The sequence below is a fragment of the Oncorhynchus gorbuscha genome, linkage group LG25 (assembly GCF_021184085.1).
Source record: "Oncorhynchus gorbuscha isolate QuinsamMale2020 ecotype Even-year linkage group LG25, OgorEven_v1.0, whole genome shotgun sequence".
Classification (NCBI taxonomy): domain Eukaryota; kingdom Metazoa; phylum Chordata; class Actinopteri; order Salmoniformes; family Salmonidae; genus Oncorhynchus; species Oncorhynchus gorbuscha.
The window spans coordinates 27,919,073-27,940,164 of record NC_060197.1 but is presented as its reverse complement, the minus strand read 5'-3'; the positions used below and the strand labels follow the sequence as shown (position 1 = coordinate 27,940,164).

The 21,092-nt window shown below is 45.4% G+C and overlaps 1 protein-coding gene across 1 annotated transcript; it reads left to right on the top strand.

Moving 5' to 3' along the window:
* The first annotated feature begins 221 nt into the window (after positions 1 to 221).
* LOC124014257 (matrix metalloproteinase-14-like) lies at positions 222 to 20,907 on the top strand. Its single transcript, XM_046329066.1, has 10 exons — positions 222 to 733; positions 13,498 to 13,646; positions 13,919 to 14,041; positions 14,326 to 14,633; positions 15,221 to 15,382; positions 15,891 to 16,027; positions 17,708 to 17,846; positions 18,035 to 18,185; positions 18,364 to 18,479; positions 18,970 to 20,907. Exons 1-10 carry the CDS (start codon positions 638 to 640, stop codon positions 19,290 to 19,292), a joined length of 1,704 nt encoding a protein of 567 aa, XP_046185022.1. The 5' UTR covers positions 222 to 637; the 3' UTR covers positions 19,293 to 20,907.
* The last annotated feature ends 185 nt before the right edge of the window (positions 20,908 to 21,092 follow it).

Below are 21,092 nucleotides of genomic sequence, written 5' to 3'. Positions count from 1 at the left end.
TGTTGTAACTATGCGCAAATAGTTAGTCTCTCTCTCTCTCTCTCTCTCTCTCTCTCTCTCTCTCTCTCTCTCTCTCTATTATCTATCTGTTGAAGGACGCTTGTCGCGTTCCACAACTAGTTGGAGCAAGGAAACTCGGAAATGTCAGATTTGCTAACTGGTTGTAGTTATACACGTGCCGCGATCAACGAATCAGCAAGTCGGACATTTCCGAGTTTCCTAGTTCCGACTAGCGAGCACAACCACGTCCACACGTCAGAGAGCGATGTCAAAATAGAGGGAAATAAAGAAAATAATTGGGGGGGGACAAAAGAGAGAGAGGAACTATGAAGCGCTGAGATTGCAGCGATTTTTCCCACCAACATCTGGATTTGAGTTTTTGAACAGATTTGGAAGATTATATATATATTTTTTACATGTATTTAATTATTTTTTTCTACCACAAAGGATTTGTTGTGTAGAACTTGAAGTGTGTCAAGAAAGTATCCACGAGGGCAGATTAGTGGCATATTATTTTGTTTTTTAAAGATCATCCCGACGGATTATAATTGATAACGTGGAAAACCAATAGAAGCAATCCCGTTGTGAGGTTCTCTATATATCTTCCTTTTTGGGTAACTCGCACATATAGAGAGGAATGTTACCCCGGCTTGAGAAGGTGATCCAGCTCCTGACGCTGACGTGCGGACTGTTCTTTGGAGTTGTTTCAACGGAAAACGAAGTAAAAGCAGAGGTAAATCATTATGACAACATGCATAAACTCAGAAACTATTTCAAAACTATTTAAAAGTATAATAAGACAGACATTGCTTAAGGTGTATACGATAAGGGTGGAGGTATATATCAACCACTATGTGTTATTGCCAACTGTGTCTACACTTCTTTCTGTACCAGTCTTCATAATTGGCACTATTTTCTTTCTCTTGATCTTTCATGATGGGGTGGCATGATCTTTAAATTGAGGGCAATTGAAAGGCAAGGTTAAAACCAGTGAACATTTCAGTAGAATCTGAAAAAGAGATGATAATGCAAATAGTAGTCAGAAAAATAACATGACTCAGATTTTGTGGTTTAAAAGAGAAAGAAGTGAGGAGGGGTAAAAGCGTTGGGGGAGTACAGAGTTGTGAAAATTCAAGTCAGCTGCTTTGTTCTAAGAAACTGGGGGCTGTGGTGTGTGTGTGTGTGTGTGTGTGTGTGTGTGTGTGTGTGTGTGTGTGTGTGTGTGTGTGTGTGTGTGTGTGTGTGTGTGTGTGTGTGTGTGTGTGTGTGTGTGTGTGTGTGTGTGTGTGTGTGTGTGTGGGTGGGTGGGGGGGGGTAATGGTTTTCATCTGTACTGAGTTATGGTGGAGAGAGACTGGAGACTGGAGAGGAAGCTGTTCTCTCTTTTAGCAAACTGGACATGAAGACTGTCTGGAGCAACAGAGTCATCATACCCATTGTAACTGATGGGACACTACTAAAGTGTAGCCTACACAAACACTATATTTTGTCACACTATGTTGTGTCATGATGTCCCTTCAAAATTATTAGGTGACATGATGCCTCTGGCCTGGGTTAATTCTAGATCCTGTTCTTCGGGAATTACAGATCTCTCTATCTACCCATCAGAGTGTGCTTTTGGATACATCCAAAACCATCAAGAATAACCAACATTAGCCATGACTGCAATAGCCAATGGCCAAGTCAAAGGTATCCAATGGTGCTCATGCATTTCTCCTAGTCTTTTCATGCACATCATGCATTTCTCCATGCATTTCTCCATGCATTTCTCCAAGCCTACCCATAGAGGTTGTTCTTATTAAGAAAGACAGGATGCTTGGAGGAACTCAGGTCCTGACTCAGTGACCACAAACAGCTGGTGTCTGAGTCAGCCAGACATGATGGATGTCTGAAATGGCACCCTATTCTTTATGCAGTCAGCGAGACATGGTCAACCACTGGTTGCACTGTCGGTTAGAAATGCCTGGGAGACTGTCCATTTACGAGGCCACAGTTTAGTGGACCAATCAATACAACATCTATAACCCTGTGATAATAGTGTAATAAGTGCACACACGACACTGAGACGGTAATAAAGCATACACAGTGTCACAATAAGACTGCAGATGTTGATGCTGGGTCCATGACAGATCTAGGCTCCGTTTACCCATTCCAAATCCTACCCATAATGCCACCCGAAGTCCCATCAAATTTGCCCATGCTCGTACAGGAGTCGGCAGATTACCCAACCCCAAATCCCAAGGAATGCCATAAGCAAGATGGATATATCTGACCCTGGAACAGCAGTCGAGGGCAACTTCTACCTACTCTGCCCATAGCAGCCATGATGGAAGATGGGATTATCACTAATTAACGGTTTCTGGTTTACATCACCTGTGTGTCGTACACTGTATGTAACGGTAAACTGTGATGAATACGATGTCTGTTGTGTGGGAGGGATAAAAGAACAGAGCACGTGAGTGACGAATAGGCTAAGTAATGAATAGGGTTGAGTTGAGAGGATGGGAGGTTGATTTTTATGCTGACAAATTCTGAGTTACGGTATGAAAGCACCGAACTTAGTAGGAGTAGAATTTTCGGACATTCCTTTCAGTGATTTAGTATTAAGTCACTGCCCACAGAGTCCAACTTGATAGGCCAGGGAGGCTAAGCCTACAATTTAACTTAAAAGCTGTGATGAGTGAGGAGAATGTCTTAGCAAATATTCACAGTCATAGGCTTCTCTTAAGATCGGGCTGCGCTTTTTGAAATGGGATAGTAACAAAAAAGAGCAAAACATCACAAAATACCTCTTTACTCTCTATTATGTACATTACTTTGTGCACATACTATAAATCCAAGAAAAAGCCCTCATTTTATTTCATTTTATTCACTTTTATTTACAATAACACCTTGTCTCACTTTTATAAAATTGCTGGTTGTACTTTATCTTAGCCAATGGAAGTGGAAAGGAATGAAAATGAGATGATCCATTTCACAGATCTCCGCAACATCTGTCTGAATCCGGAAGTCCTTGAAGTTCTTTTCAAACACGATAACAGCAGACATCTGGAGGCAAGGTGACTGGCGTGTCTCGGGATCACAGGGAAGAGGTCATGTCAGGGGTCCAATCCCAAATGGGTTAGGCCCATAGAAATAGAAATACTAGAACGGGGATACATTCTCAGACCACAGTAATTTGGGGCGGCAGGTAGCCTAGTGGTTAGAGTGTTGACCCAGTAACCGGAAGGTTGCTAGATTGAATCCCCGAGCTGACAAGGCAAAAATTCTGCCCCTGAACAAAGAAGTTAACCCACTGTTCCTAGACAGTCATTGTAATAATAATTTGTTCTTAACTGACTTGCCTAGTTAAATAATGTTTAAATACATTTTTAAAAATGGACAGTGTGGGTACCATAGAAATAGAATGAATAGTTCTATTTCTATGATCTGTATACTCAATACTGTTGCCGATCCATCCATCACAGAGCATTCACTTGAATGGGAATGTCTGCTCTATTGATTATATTTCTATGGTTTGTCTGGGTTGTTTTTGTATGGTTGAAGCACCCTGTTGGAAAAGTGCTGGCGCGTGCTGTTCTACAAGTGCTCGCTGTCACTTAAACATTTTCAGGCAGGAAAATATTCAGTTAATCTATCTGCCACAGGGAAAACAAACCAACCAACGGATGTCTATGGAGAGATGGTGTGTTTATCCATTCCCCTCAAGTGCTATCCCGGCAGTTTTCGTCCTAGAACCCATTATTTGTATAACAGTAGACATAGAATTTAGCCTTCGTGGCCCAGATGATTAAGGGATCTGCAACTTTCCCTTTCAAAACAATTCGAAATGTATCTATATACACGGGCTCCAAATGATACAAGAACAATATGTTTTAGTTTGAAGCAATTCGGTATGAATCGATGTGATTCAATGCATAAACACAGTCATTTTCCATGATAAATTATAATCTGTTGCTGATGGAGCTCATGAGCAGGGCCTCTCTTAGGTGTGTATTGGTGTGTGTGTGTGTGTGTGTGCATGTGTGCAAATTATGTCTATGTGGTGTATAGGCACCTGAGCTGAGCCATAACGGAAACTGGGAATCTACCACCCCCCCATCACCCACTAATTAATTTGTGCAGGTTAAAAGTGTTAAAGCTAGTAATGTATTAATATTTATCTTTAAAAAATAGCTATGACAAAGCCAATGAATATATAGCACAACTTTGTGTAACCCCCGTCTCATAATCAAATGGTTTAGACCAGGTATTCCCAAACTGTGGTACTCGCAATGCCGTCCGGGTTACGCCAAATAAAAATTTGATTTTACAAATGACATTTTTTGCATTAAAAAAAAATGTCTTCACATTTTCAAACAGTTCATTTATATTTTCCAATGGGGCTATACATTTTGGGTGAGTTTTTTCTCGTCTGAGTAGCCTCGTTTCGTTCACTGCTAAAAATAAAATGAAACATTCTAGTGTTCAATGAAATAACAACACAATGTCAAATACAGGTAGCCTGGTCAAATAATTAACATCCAATCACATTAACCGTTACTCTCTCGTGGGAATTCCACTAACGGTCCGTATGTAGCTAAACGTAGCTGCTGCTCATTCTGTTTGCTCGAAAATGGATAAATGGTTAAAAAAGTAAGGCCTGCGTCCATAGAGACACATACCAACTCTACTGGTAGTACTGCTACTACCAGCAGTACTACACCTGCACCTGTCGACGACAAGTTGTTCTGCTTCCACGAGCACATCCAATGCTAGCATCAGTCATTCTACATTTGTTGATAGACCAGCTGGCATGGACACTGACAGTTGTGAATCTGATGCAGCCAAAGAGCTTACTGCCCCTTTACCCGGGAAAGCACCGAACAACAGACAGGGACATTGGATCATCGAAGAGGAGCAAATATGATGAGAACTACATTGATTTGGGATTCACTTATTGGGAGTAGTGCCTTTCCTCAGCCAAGGTGTGTTATATGTGCAAAAGTACTATCTCACAACTCGATGAAATCTTCACTCTTGCGCAGACATTGAGAAACAAAACATGGCCATTTGAGAAATAATCCACAGGAGTTTTTCAGCAAACAACACTGTTTCACAACGCATCAGTGACATGGCAGGAGATTTGAAACAATTACTACTTCGCATACAAGCCAGAGAATTATATGAGTTACAGCTGGATGAGTTGACAGATGTGGCAGGCCTGGCACAGCTCCTGGTATATATCTGTTACGTTTATGGGGGTCAATTAAGGAAGAGATCCTCTTCTGCAAACCACTGGAAACCAGGACAACAGGAGAGGATATTTTTAAAGTACAGGACAGCTTTGTGACATCAAATGGACTTTGGTGGTCAAGATGTGTTGGTATCTGTGCTGATGGCGCAAAAGCCGTGACAGGGAGACAATGCGCATTAAAGCAGTTGCTCCCGACGCCATTTGGGTACACTGCAGCATCCACCGAGAGGCTCTTGCTGCCAAGGGAAAGCCTGACTGCTTGAAAGATGTTTTGGACACTACGGTGAAAATGGTTACATACAGAAGTGCGCTGGTTATCAAGGGGCAAAGTATTGACATGCTTTTTTGAATTGAGAGACGAGCTTAAAGTTTTCTTTACTGACCATCATTTTCACTTGTCTGACCGGTTGCATGATGACGAGTTTCTCACACGACTGACCTATCTGGGTGATGGTTTTTCTCACCTGAATGATCCTAATCTAGGATTACAGGGACTCTTCGCAACTATATTTAATTTGCGGGACAACATTGAGGCTATGATTAAGAAGTTGGAGCTCTTCTCTGTCTGCATTAACAAGGACAACACACAGGTCTTCCATCATTGTATTGTTTTTTGTGCAAATTAACTCAAGTTTACGAACAATGTCAAATGTGACATAGCGAAGCACCTGAGTGAGTTGGGTGGGCAATTACGCAGGTACTTTCCCAAAACGAATGACACAAACAACTGGATTCGTTATCACTTTCATGCCCTGCCTCCAGTCCACTTACCGATATCTGAACAAGAGAGCCTCATCGAAATTGCAACAAGCGGTTCTGTGAAAATTGAATTTAATCAGAAGCCACTGCCAGATTTCTGGATTGGGCTGCGCTCAGAGTATCCTGCCTTGGCATATCTCGCTGTTAAGACACTGATGCCCTTTGCAACCACGTACCTATGTGAGAGTGGATTCTCAGCCCTCACTAGCATGAAAAGTAAATACAGGCACAGACTGTGTGTAGAAAAAGACTGAGACTCCAATACAACCCAACATTGTAGAGTTATGTGCATCCTTTCAAGCACACCCTTCTCATTAACCTGTGGTGAATTATTCACCATTTTTTGATGAACAGATAAGGTTTTATATGTAAGATGGCTAAATAAAGAGAAAAATGATTGATTATTATTATATTATTATATGTGCCCTGGTCCTATAAGAGCTCATTGTCACTTCCCACGAGCCGGGTTGTGACAAAAACTCACACTCATTCTTATGTTTAATAAATGTATCGTATAGTGTGTGTGGCAGGCTTACAATGATGGCAAAAAAAAAAAAACATTTGAGAGTCCACTGACCCTGGTGCTAGAGGGGGTATGCAGCTGGAGGTTGAATGTTTGAAGGGGTACGGGACTATAAAAAGTTTGGGAACCACAGGTTTAGACTGTTTGGAAGTTGATGGACCATGCAGTGCAGGTAGAAGATGTTTGACTATGCAGTGCAGGTAGAAGATGTTTGACTATGCAGTGCAGGTAGAAAAAGTTTGATCGTGCAGTGCAGGTAGAAGATGTTTGACTATGCAGTGCAGGTAGAAGATGTTCGACCATGCAGTGCAGGTAGAAGATGTTCGACCATGCAGTGCAGGTAGCAAAGGTGATTGGCTGTCCTCGTCATGAAATGATCAACTTTACCCTGTATGTCTAAAAATGACCACATATACTGATTGTTTCAAGCAAAACTACCAAAACTATTGCCGATGGTGAACCTGAACAATCCAAATCAAATCTAATGTAAGATCAGCATGTAGCAAGCTGAGCACATCAAGCAGTTTGACTCGATTGCCGATATTGCCTGGGGTGGTTTGGTATGCAAAGTGACCCGTAGATCAATGACTGTCAACATAATTCCGCGCGTAGTTCAACCCTGAAGGAGAGGACGCAGTTGTCACAAAAGATGAGAGGTATTTTCGGAAGGTAGAAAGAATTGTAAACCGCCGATTCGTAATGTTTGAATGGATTTTCTTACCAATGCGTGATCGGTTTGGGGCCCCCGGACCTATGCACTCATATCTTAAACTATTTAATCAGGGGCCGATGTGTATCGGTGAATCGTTACATCCCGATATGAACCCAGGTTAGGAAATTGAGGCTCATCAACTGATAGGCTTTGACAATATGCATAGGACACCTACGGTTTGGTTGGGTGTAATTGTGTAGACTGGAGCCATGTGCAAGCTAGCGTCCTGTGTTGACTAGGCCATACTTGGCCGCTTGAGGGGTAGGCTTAAGAGTAGCCAAGTGTATTATTATGTTATAAATGGTCGCTCCTTTAGCCTAGAACTCAGGTATTCTACATTGTATTAAGCGTGTATATACAGTAAAAGTGATTTAGTTAGTTAGCATTAGCGTGTAGCCCCGGTTTGGGTTGAAATGGGTCAGAGAAGTGGGACGCCACACTAGGAGGCCAGGGAGGCTAATGTGTCTCTCAGACTGAGCCGCTTACGACCAAACTCTGGTGTCTGTTTTTTCCGTTGGCACCGTCTGAAGGGGAATAACTGACTCAGTCAACTCCGTCACCCTCAATAAAAAATTAAACTTTAATACTCCTGTCCCCTATTTTCTGACCCTTTTCTTTGTTTTAATTTTTTTACATCTTCATCCCCCATTTCTTTCTCACTTTCCTTCATTGTCGTTCCATACGTCAATCCCAATGAACATTTTATTTTTCCTTTTCTTCTTCTCTCTCTCTGTCTCTCTCTCTCTCAGCATCAGTGAACTATTAAAAAAGAGAGTCGGGAAAAGATTCCACTAATTCCGCTGCCTAAAGAAAACCAGATCCACTATAAAAGACATGTGGACTGAGAGGGCTGAAAACAGCTCTTTTCAGTTTGCTTGAAACCCAAATATCTGCAGTATCTTCACGCTTGGCAGAATTGCTTCTTGCTTAAACACCTTATTGTAACGGTTTTCCTCCTCTTCTGAGGAGGAGTAGGAAGGATCGGACCAATATGCAGCATGGTAAGTGTTTGTCATTTTATTAAACTGAACTGAACACTACAAAGTAAACGAAAAGAACAACCGAAACAGTTCCGTCTGGTAACTGATACAAAGACAGAAGACAACTACCCACAAATCGTAGTGGGAAAACAGGCTGCCGAAGTATGGTTCTCAATCAGAGACAACGATAAACAGCTGCCTCTGATTGGGAACCATACCAGGCCAAACACAGAAATACAAAAACATTGGACACATAGAATGCCCCCCCCAACTCACGCCCCCAAAGGTGCGGACTCCGGCCGCAAAACCAATAGGGGAGGGTCTGGGTGGACATCTGTCCGCGGTGGCGGCTCTGGCGTGGGACGTGGACCCCATTCCACCATAGTCTTGGCCCACTTAAGTGGTGCCTTTGGAGCGGTGACCCTCGCCGCCGACCCCGGACTGGGGGCCCTTACAGTGGGCCCGAATAGGCGGGAGACTCTGGCAGCACCGGACAGGCGGGAGACTCTGGCAGCGCCGGACAGGTGGGAGACTCTGGCAGCGCCGGACTGGCGGGAGACTCTGGCAGCGCCGGACAGGCGGGAGACTCTGGCAGCGCAGGACAGGCGGGAGACTCTGGCAGCGCCGGACAGGTGGGAGACTCTGGCAGCGCCGGACTGGCGGGAGACTCTGGCAGCGCCGGACAGGCGGGAGACTCTGGCAGCGCAGGACAGGCGGGAGACTCTGGCAGCGCAGGACAGGCGGGAGACTCTGGCACACGCCTGAGTGATGGGCGGCTCTGGCAGCTCCTGACTGACGGGCGGCTCTGGCAGCTCCTGACTGACGGGCGGCTCTGGCAGCTCCTGACTGACGGGCGGCTCTGGCAGCTCCAGACAGGAGGGAGACTCTGGAAGCGCCGGACAGGCGGGAGAACCTGGATGGAGGAGACGGAGAGGCAGCCTGGTGTGTGAGGCTGCCAGAGGACCCACCAGGCTGGGGAGACCTACAGGAGGCCTGGTGTGTGGAGGAGGCACCGGATGGACCAGGCTGTGGGGGAGCACTGGAGCTCTGGTGCGCAGCCTTGGCACCACTCCTCCAGGCTGGATGACCACTTTAGCCCGGACCCTCCAGAGTGCAGGCACAGGTTGAACTGGGCTGTGGGTGAGCACTGGAGATCTGGTGCATACCACTCGCACCTCTTCCTTAGGCTCAATGCCCAAATTCGCCCGGTACGGGCGGAGCGCAGGCATAGGGCGCACTGCACCCTCCCAGCGCCCCGGAGACACAGCACGCAGAGCCGGCGCAGGATACCCTGGGCCGAAATGGCGTACTGGAGACCAAACACGCTGAGCCGGCACAATACGCCCTGGCTGGATGCCCACTCTCGCATGGCACTTGCGGAGGGGGCTGGTCTATAGCGCACCGGGCTATGAGCGCGTACTGGCGACACCGTGCGCTTGACCGCATAACACGGTGCCTGACCAGTACTGCGCTTCTACCGGTAAGCACGGGGAGTTGGCTCAGGTAATTCGCCTGACTCCACCAATCTCCCCATGTGCCTCTCCCCCAAATATTGGGGGGCTGCCTCTCGTGCCTGTTGCGCTACCTTACCTCATATCGCCGCCGCTCAGATTTTGCTGCCTCCAGTTCTTCTGGGGCGTCGATATTCCCCAGCCTGTGCCCAGGGTCCCTTGCTGTCCAATATCTCCTCTCAAGTCCAGGAGTCCAGAACCCTCTGCTCCTGGTTACCACGCTGCTTGGTCCTTTCTTGGTGGGCCATACCCTTCTTCCTCTGATGAGGAGTCCATAATATATTTAATAAACTGAAAACAGAATACAAAAGAACAAGAGAAATACATTTGAAAAATGAAACAGTTCTGTATGGAAAACACAGACACAGAAAACAACTACCCACAACCCATAATGGGAAAACAGGCTGCCTAAGTATGGTTCTTAATCAGAGACAACGACCGACAGCTGCCTCTGATTGGGAACCATACCAGGCCAAACACAGAAATACAAAACCTAGAAATACAAACCTAGAATGCCCACCCCAACTCACGCCCTGACCAAACTAAAACATAGACATACACAAGGAACTAAGGTCAGGACGTGACACTTATGGTATATATTGGTAAGTTAGTCTAGCCGCCAGCTATCTAAACTTGCAGTAAGCATGGTCCAATTACCAACTGGGCTTTGGCCCATTGCCATTTTTAATATGATAACTGATGGTCAAACATTTGCCTCCACCTTATGGAACGTTTTGTAGAATTCCACGGAATTAGCAGAAAAACTGCCAAAAAATTGGGGGGGGCACCCCCATCAAAGTTTCACATCCCTGGTAGTATACAGTAGTGAGTATACAGTAGGTAGTATACAGTAGGTACTAGTATATTATCAGGCTACTTTGTCGTCCGGTTGTCTAATACTTTCATGAGTGTCTGTTGGACCGGATACATATTTGTCATCAATCTACTCGTTGTTTTATTTTGCGGGTCACACAGCCTGTCTTTGTTGAAATGCATTTTCTTCGAATATATGAATCGCTGTAAATTGCGTAACTTATAGGGACTTGCGTCTGTTTACTAAAACCGCAGTTACATGACCCTAGGCTATGACCACACACACATGGGTTTGTAGTTACCCTAAGGCTGGCAATAAGCGACGTAGAAGTCCTACTAAATAGAACCTTTGACTGGAACTGCTGCTGGGAGTTCCAGAGGAGAGTTGCATGATGGGATAGCTGGCGTTGTCAGAAGGGATGTGAGGCTTTGGGAGATAGAAAGAGAGAGGGGGGGAAGAGCAGAGGGTGGGGGACAAGTGGTGGAGAGAGGAGACCAAGATAGAGAGGGAGAGAAATGAGAGAGAGGTAGACTGAGAGAGAAGGAGAGCGAGAGGAGAGAGTCTTCTCGTTGTGGGGGAAACTTTTCATCCTGACTGAGCTGAAAGTGTTTTCACAGAGCCAGACTCGTCACCACAGTGGAGCCACAGCGCACACTAGGAGCAGTCAGATAGAGAGATGGAGAGAGAGGGGGGGGGGTGTAGAGAGAGAGAGGGAGCTTGGAGGGAGTTAGATATACAGACATGGAGAGAGGTTGTTGGAGGTGGGGACCAGATGGATTGATACAGTGTGTAGGTCTTGCTGAAAGAGGGGGCTGGTTGCAGTACTGACATGAGCAAAGGGAGAGTTTACCTCACTCTGCAGCCTATAATTGAACCTTGTTTTTCACCCTGTCTGCCGTGGCTGTGTGTGGTAATATCTCTGCCCAGGTACAAGCCAGCCATTTCCTCACTCTTACTCTCCTCTCGTTTTCCTCCCTCATTTAAATTAAACTCTTCTCGATATTAAAAAAGACCTCTCATCTAAAACGACATGAGAGAGAGACACTCTAGGAAAGAGTCAGGCTGACTATATTCACCCAACTAACTATAAAATGTATACTATTATATAGACACACATGGTTGGGGGTTTTAAGAGAAAAGGAGATAGAGAGAGATGGAATAAATTAGAGAGAGGGTTGGGTTTTTTCTGGGATTACAGAAGAATTCTCTGTAATTACACTGACTGAATTTGTGGGAAAGATTGAGACACTCACTGACTGCCTGTCTGTGCAGCACACACACACAAGTGCGCGCGCACACATGCGCGCACACTCATCTTGTCTCTCACCCACACACATGAACAAACTTGTCCATGATGTTTGATAACATTACGTCGGACTAGAATGAATCATCTCCATTAGGTTGATGTTTGTCTCTCTCTCTCTCTCTCTCTCTCTCTCTCTCTCTCTCTCTCTCTCTCTCTCTCTCTCTCTCTCTCTCTCTCTCTCTCTCTCTCTCTCTCTCTCTCTCTCTCTCTCTCTCTCTCTCTCTCTCTCTCTCTCTCTCTCTCTCTCTCTCTCTCTCTCTCTCTCAGAGAGACTGTTGCACTGATGCAGTCCGTTTGGCCAGAGGCTTAAGCAGCTCCGCATGACTGCTCTTGTATTTGAGAGCGAGATAGGTGAAAGTTTAGCACTTCTTGGTCAGACATTTGACTGAAACGCCATACCCAGCTAACGCATAACGTTCTGAGAACCATATGTTTCTTACATCTTGGTGAGAGCGTGGTCGTCCTATGGTTATTTTGCATACCACCTTCTTACAACTTTCTGGGAGTGGCGCAGGATAGTCGCTAAGCTATATTTCATCTAGTTAAGTATGATCTCACCTGGTTAAAAGCCTCACTACCACTACTCTGATGCGGTCCCGTGTGGCTCAGTTAGTAGAACACGGTTGTGGGTTCGATGCCCACTGGGGGAAAAGATAAGAGCCTCTGCTGAATCACTCAAATGTCAAATGAATCATAGATGTTGTTAGTATAGATGTCACTCCTCTCTCCCTCGACATAGGCATGTAGGGTCTAGAAAGCACACGTCTATTTTCTATGAGCCCCCGTGGTTCTGACTGAGAGAAAAGACGAAGTTCTGGGGATCCACGTCTGAGATGACATCAGTGTTATGGTTCTACTGTGATTTATTTGGCTTGATTCTCTTCCCTCATTTCTCCTTACAATCCCACAACAAGGTCACAGTTTCCTTTTAAAATGCCAAGCATAAGCTAAGGAGCAAGTTTTTAATGGAATTACATTGCAATAAGAATAGTTTTTTGTATAATTCAGTGTGTGTGTGTGTGTGTGTGTGTGTGTGTGTGTGTGTGTGTGTGTGTGTGTGTGTGTGTGTGTGTGTGTGTGTGTGTGTGTGTGTGTGTGTGTGTGTGTGTGTGTGTGTGTGTGTGTGTGTGTGTGTGTGTGTGTGTGTGTGTGTGTGTGTGTGTGTGTGTGTTCAGTCTGGCCAATCTCTGTCTGTTTGCTGTTGTAAGGAAGGGAGTGTGTGTTCCTGGGTACAACACGGTTTTGGTTCAATGTCAGCTTTGCATCGGTTTATTCAAACACTGGATACTAAAACTCCCATCCACCCACCCAGATCTCTCTCGCTCTCCCTCTCTCGTCCCTCACACACTCACGTTCAGATAAGCACTGTAAGCAGGCAAACAGGCACACCCACAGATATTGACACACATGTACACACAAAACATTCTTTACAATGACATCCTGGGCCGGTCTCTGTGTTGTTTCTGGCTGATGGAAATGGTGGGAAAATCCAGAGAGAATGAGAGAGAGGAATGAGGAGAGAGAGAGAGAGATGTGTGTTTATCTGTGTCTGTGTGTGTGTGTGTGTGTGTCCCCTTCTACCATTATCTTCAAAGACATTGAATTGTCCAGGGTCTAACTGTCTCTACCCTCCCATCTCTCCTCTTTCTATCCCAGGTGTGGCTTCAGCAGTATGGCTACCTGCCTCCAGGGGACGTCCGGGCCCAGGCTATCCGCTCCCCCAAGTCCATCAATACGGCCATCACAGCCATGCAGAAGTTCTACGGCCTCACCGTCACCGGATCTATGGACACCAACACCCTACAGTGAGTCCTGAGTGACCAGGACAAAGTCAAAGAATGCAAATATTTAAGCGTTATGCGCATAACGTTTTCATGCTGTTGGCTGTTTTTAAAGTACCCGTGAGAATTGTAGCCTCAGAATTGTATACAGAGCAGCTAACCCACTTTAAGTGGTGTCATTACCCCAGATGTGGTACAAAACCCATTCATATGCTCTAATGATTTACTCAGATATAGACATTGTACAGTTTGCAACATGGTAAAGGTAACAAACAGGTGTGCCTTGCTGTTGCCAGGGCGATGAAGCGGCCGCGTTGTGGCGTACCAGACAAGTTTGGATCTGAGCTGAAGAGCAACCTGAGGAGGAAGAGATACGCCGTACAGGGGCTGAAGTGGGACAAACAAGAAGTCACTTTCAGGTAAGACTACACAGCTTTACGACTACAACACAGCTAATATGTACGCAGTGAGTCTAACTTCCTCATATAAGAATTACACATACAGTATAAATAAAATATTTATATCAAGTAACTTGTTAGATCTAGAGCTCTTAAGGAATATTAATCAGTCAAAACGGGATCATATTGAGATTGCATCTAGCAAAGGTTGCACAAACGCAACCAATACACATTTCAGAAGATATTATTAGATATTTATTCTTTAAAACGTCAAATATGCTATTTCCTTCCTTTCCCTCACCTAGCATACAGAACTACACCCCTAAGATTGGGGAACACGCCACATACGAGGCTATCCGCCGGGCGTTTAAGGTGTGGGAGGCAGCCATCCCTCTCCGCTTCCGTGAGATCCCTTACAGCCACATCAGGGACAAGGTCGACAAGTACGCTGACATCATGCTCTCGTTCTCCGAGGGTTTCCACGGCGACAGCACGCCGTTCGATGGCGAGGGCGGCTTCCTGGCCCACGCGTACTTCCCCGGGAACGGGATAGGGGGCGACACGCACTTTGACAACGCCGAGCCCTGGACTACCGGCTACGTCGACCAAGGGGGTAAGAGACAAGGGAAATGGGGAGGGGAAGAGGAAAGTGAGGGAGAGGGGGAGGAAGAGGGAGAAGGTGAGCAGGGAAGGCTGGTGGGAGGAGCTATAGGAGGACGGGCTCATGGTAATGGCTGGAACAGAACAGATGGAACGTGTCAAACACATGAAAACCACGTTTGACTCCGTTCCATTTATCCCATTCCAGCCATCACCATGAGCCCGTCCTCCTATAGCTCCTCCCACCAACCTCCACTGAAGGTGAGAGATTATCAGAAAGAGGAGTGAGAGCTGGAAGAGGGGCGAGACCAGGGGGAGAGAGGAGATGAGAAGCGAAGGGGGGGGGGGGGGGGAGCGTAGAGACTTAAACAGGAGGTACAGGGAGTGGGAGCGAGTGAAAATAGACACCTGAGTGTTTTTCACTGGGTTGTCTGGAAGTCGGAATTAAGTCAGTCTGAATTACACAGTACTGTTCGGGCGCGTCTGTACTTTGTTTGGTAAACGTGCTACTTTTACTCTCTTTTCAAACGGTCTTTTCCCTCTTCCCACCTTTTCCCTTCTTCCTCCTCTTCCTTCCTCTCTCTCTCTCTACCTCTGTAGGTAATGATGTGTTCCTGGTTGCGGTCCATGAGTTGGGTCATGCCCTGGGTCTAGAACACTCCAACGACCCGTCTGCCATCATGGCTCCATTCTATCAGTGGATGGACACAGAGAACTTCCAGCTGCCTGATGACGATCGCCGCGGCATCCAGGCAGTCTATGGTAAACTCCTACGCTCTTAGAAAAAGGGTTCCGAAAGGGTTCTTCAGCTGTCCCCATAGGAGCACCCTTTTTTATTCCAGGTAGAATACTTTTTGGTTCCAAGTATAACTATTTTGGGTTCCATGTAGAACCCTCAGTGGAAAAGGTTCTACATGGAACTCAAAAGGGTTCTACCTGGAACAAAAGGGTTCTAACTGGAACTAAAAAGGGTTCTTCAAAGGGTTCACCCAGGGGAACAACCGAAGAACCCTTTTAGGTTCTAGATAGCAGCCTTTATTTCTAAGAGTGTAGTTTCATGGAATGTTATAGCAATGTTCCTGGAATGTTACAGCAATATTTAATACCGACTGTCTCTTTATAATGATTCGGGAAGGCTAAACGGGCAGGAAGTTCTTGTCTAGTTCACAGAAAGAAGGACTTCACATTCATTTTGTCAACTCAGTTCTCACTCAAGTCCACCTCTGGTTATCGTCTTTCCTCATTTTGTCTTGATTGTGTCCGACCACAGGGTCGTCCGGAGCTCCTCCCCCTCCCCCCCGCCCCACCAGACCCTCCAAACCAGACCACCCCGGACACGGACCAGATGTCTGTGAGGGACACTTCGACACCATCGCCATCCTCAGGGGGGAGATGTTTGTCTTTAAGGTAAATATGGAACACATAAACGACTACATAGGCTAACACATAACCACACACCGGAACACATGGCACAGAAATACACACATATTGGCATATAGTGCATTTGGAAAGTATTCAGACCTTTTGACTTTTTCCATATTTTGTTCAGTTTTTTGTTTGTTTTTATTCCTCATCAATCAAACACAATAGCCGATGATGACAAAGCGAAAACTGAAATATCACATTTACATAAGTATTCAGACCCTTTACTTTGTTGAACCGCCTTTGGCAGCGATTACGGCCTCAAGTCTTCTTGGGTATGACGCTACAAGCTTGGCACACCTGTATTTGGGGAGTTTCTCCCATTCTTCTCTGCAGATTCTCTCTTGTCAGGTTAGATGGGGAGCGTTGCTGCACAGCTATTTTCAGGTCACTCCAGAGATCTGAAGTCCGGGCTCTGGCTGGGCCACTCAAGGACATTCAGAGACTTGTCCCGAAGCCACTCCTGCGTTGTCTTGGCTGTGTGTTTAGGGTCGTTATCCTGTTGGAAGGTGAACCTTTGCCCCAGGCTGAGGTCCTGAGCGCTCTGGAGCAGGTTTTCATTAACAATCTCTCTGTACTTTTCTGTACTTTGCGCCATTTTTCCCTGGATCCTGACTAGACTCCAAGTCCATGCCACTGAAAAACATCTCACAGCATGATGCTGCCACCACCATGCTTCACCGTAGGAATGGTGCCAGGTTTCCTAAAGATGTGACGCTTGGCATTCAGGCCAAAGAGTTCAATCTTGGTTCTCATGGTCTGAGAGTCTTTAGGTGCCTTCTGGCAAACTCCAAGGGGGCTGTTATGTGCCTTTTACTGAGGAGTTGCTTCTGTCTGGCCACTCTACCATAAAGGCCTGATTGTTGGAGTACTGCAGAGATGTTTATCCTTCTGGAAGGTTCTCCCATCGCCACAGAGGAACTCTGGGGCTCTGTCAGAGTGACCATCGGGTGCTTGGTCATCTCCCTGACTCTATTTGGCTGGGCGACCAGCTCTAGGAAGTGTCTTGGTGGTTCCAAACTTCTTCCATTTAAGAGTGATGGAGGCCACTATGGTCTTAGGGACCTTCAATACTGCAGAAATGTGTTGGTACAGTTCCCCATTTCTGTGTCTCGACACAATCCTGTCTTGGAGCTCTACGGACAATTCCTTCAACCTCATGGCTTGGTTTTTGCTCTGACATACACTGTCAACTGTGGGACCTTATATAGACAGGTGTGTGTGCCTTTCCAAATCATGTCCAATCAATTGAATTTACCACAGGTGGACTCCAATCAAGTTGTAGAAACATCTCAAGGATGACCAATGGAAATAGGATGAACCTGAGCTCAATTTCGAGTCTCATAGCAAAGGGTCTGAATACTTATGTAAATAAGGTATTTCTGTTTTTATGCTAACATTTCAAATAACCTTTTTTCACTTTGTCATTATGGGGTATTGTGTGTAGATTGATGGGGGAAAAATTTGATTTTATACATTTTAGAATAAGGCTGCAACGTAACAAAATGTGGAAAATGTCAAGGGGTCGGAATACTTTCCGAAGGCACTGTAAATGCACTTACACCCACTGAGAAGGACTGAATGGCACATCAAGTCACTCAACTACCGAACCTATGTGTGTGTGTATGTACTGTACTCTGTAAACACTCTATCTTTCCGGTGAAGGATAAGTGGTTGTGGCGTGTTCGGAACAACAAGGTGCTCCAGGGTTACCCCATGCCCATCGGTCACTTCTGGAAGGGACTGCCACCAAACATCAACGCTGCCTACGAGAGGAACGATGGCAAATTTGTATTTTTCAAGGGTAGGTTCACTTCAATCGGCAATGTCTTTTTCAGTTTTTCGCATGATGGTTTTGCATTGGCATTGATAAGCCCATTCTAGCTACTGGTAGTCATTTATTGTTTTGTTTGTATATCCTTCTCAGATCTGTGTGCTTATAGATTTTCTCTCCCCTCCTCCTTCCCTCCCTCTCCCTCTTCCTCCCCCCAGGTGACAAGTACTGGGTGTTTACAGAGTCCAGTATGGAGCAGGGTTACCCTAAGACTCTGAAGGAGCTGGGCACAGGGCTGCCCAAAGACAAGCTGGACGCTGCCCTCTTCTACACCCCCACCGGACAGACGTACTACTTCCGAGGGACCAAGTGAGTCTTGTCTTTCATCCTTCATTCCTTTCTTGATTTTTTTTCTGTGTACCTTTCTATCTGGACAAAAAAAGCAGATTCATCCGCTATCCATCCCTATCTTCTTCTTTCTTCCTCTCTTTTGGTTGTTTTTCTCTCTCCCGTCCCTCTCCGTAACCTGCCTCTCTCTGTCCCTCAGGTATTACCGTTTCAATGAAGAGTCCCAGACTGTGGACAGAGACTACCCCAAACCCATCAGCACATGGCAGGGTGTCCCCGACAACATTAAGGCTGCCATCATGAGCGAAGAAGGATGTAAGTGTGTCAAGGCGTGCATGTTAAAGTGGATGTTCTTTAGAGTGCCACTGAGCATTATATAAATCGAAAAGGATAAAAATGACAGTTCATTTGTGATATTAGAGGAGGCTATCATAGACCACAGCAACACACTGTAATTTCTGAAAGTAATCATAATTAAGCAATAATGGCCTGAGGTGGTGTGGTATATGGCCAATATACCACGGCTAAGGGCTTATCTTATGCACCACGCAACACAGAGTGTCTGGACAGAGCCGTGGTATATTGCCGTGGTATATAGGCCAATAATCGCAAGCCCCCGAGATGCCTTATTGCTATTATGAACTGGTTACCAATGTAGTTACAGGAGGTTTATTTCGTACCCACGGTATACAGTTTGATATGCCATGGCTGTCAGCCAATCAGCATTCAGTGCTCGAACCACCCAGTTTCTAATCAGATTTATATCGGACCTTTCATCCTCCTTCTCTTCTAACATTCTCTCCAGCCTACACCTACTTCTACAAAGCCAACAAGTACTGGAAGTTCAACAACCAGCACATGAGGGTGGAGTCGGGCTACCCCAAATCAGTGCTCAGCGAATGGATGGGCTGCGCGGGGGAGGAGCCTAAGAAGCGGGACGGCGAGGAGGAAGTGATCATCATCGAGGTGGAGGAGGGAGAAGGCGGGGCCACGGCGGCGGCCGTGGTGATCCCTCTCCTCCTATTGGTCTGCGTGGTCCTCACTCTGGGAGCCCTGCTGTTCTTCAGGAAGTACGGGACGCCACGACGTCTCCTCTACTGCCAGAGATCTCTACTGGATAAGGTCTAGAGACGAACTGAACGAATGAAGAATGCAGAGGGACAGAAAGAGAGAGAGCGACTGAATGAATTGAAAGATTGAAAGAAAAGGGGGTTTGGGAGGGTAAGGGTAGGGATGAGGGTGAGTAAAGTAGGCTGAAAGGAGTTTTGGTTTTAAAAGAGAAGGGGTAATGGAAGGGCTGTTGGACATGGGGTGTGGTTGGTTGGTTGGTTCGTATACAGCCCAGAAGACGAGAAAGCGGGAGAGGGACAGGGAGGAGGGAGGAGAGAGAGTCAATCAGGAAAGACAAAAGTATGTTATCTATTTACATGTACAGCTCTGCGAGTTTGAAATTAGGAACAGGCCCCTACACAAAACACAGAGGAAGGGAATTATTAGATGATGATCGTGATCAACGTTCCGTGTGGTCGACACCCCATCTGCAATAAATCTACTGTCTCCATGTGTCCTTCCATTCTATCCCCTTCTCATTCTTCCTCTCCTAAAATCTCCATCCCATCTACTTGACGACTCCAGCTGAACTGCTGTCTGAATTACATTTGAAACCTTTATACAGCTACTTTGCGCTTTCATTTTTGGTTTCGCTCTAATGATGAAACCCAGGGCCGAACACAAACAAACGAACAGCTCTCTCTTCCTTTTCTCCTACCACTGAGAGAAGACACTAACCCCAGTCTCTCACTGTACTCACGCCAGCACCACGGTCTTATAGTCGTGGTTGTATTGCGAGGAGCATGCTATGGGCACTACCCTCGCCGCAAATGAGATGATAAAGGGGTAGATGTGAAGGTGTTGTATATTGTACACCCCTCCTGCCTTGAGTCATAGTGAGAAAGGCTAAGGTCTTGTCATAGAGGGTCAAAGACTGTTTGTAATCCTAAAAAAAAGGAGCTTCCCCACCCAGTTTACAAATGTATCTGAAATCGCACAGGCCCTTGGTACAGAGCCTGGTCTCAGTAAGCAGTCAAAGTTGGATGGAATTAAAGTAGCCATTTTGGCTCAACAATAAAGCCAGTGGCTCAACAATAAAGCCAGTTTCAATATTACTCCATGGAAAGGCAGTGAAGTTTCATTACATGTCACCCCATTCCAAATACTAATGTATTATCGTGTTTGTTATGTTTTTGTTACTATCATTGTTATAAATGTTGTTGTTATTATTATGACTATGGTTATTATTATTATTGTTGTTGTTCTCCAGGTGTAGTCGTACAGTAAATGATGTTTGTTGTTTTTGTACATTGTCATTTCAAGTCCTGCTGGACAGAGACAATAACATGACAAAGATAATCAAAATGGCTCCCAAATTTCACATTTGAGTGGTGGACTTGGGCGACTTTGAAAGTGTTTCCTTTTCTGAAACACTACTTTTCCCATTGCTTGGTTGGCATATAAGAACAATCAAACAAAACTATTTATAAGCAATTCTGATGATGCTTAATGTTTTTAAGTATTACACAAATTGAAAAATGAAGTAGAATTGTTTTAGGAATAACAATGATAACGGTAATGATATTTATAATGATAATGATATCAATTTTTTAAAAAGGGAATTAAATTGTTTTGCCTGTTTCACCTTTTTGCATTTCATGAGTTAAAATTAAATAAAAAATATTTTCTAAAATGAGTCATGCATTACTTTTTGGTAGCGATTTTCTGTTATCGTAACACACACAAACACACACACACTGGGGAAGAGAATGGCCTTCGGACTGACTAACAAATAGCAGCCTGGCCTCACCACTATTCAAACAGGACTAGGAATGCTGAGCAAACAACAGAATGAAGAGCTGCTTCTCTGGTTCTGTG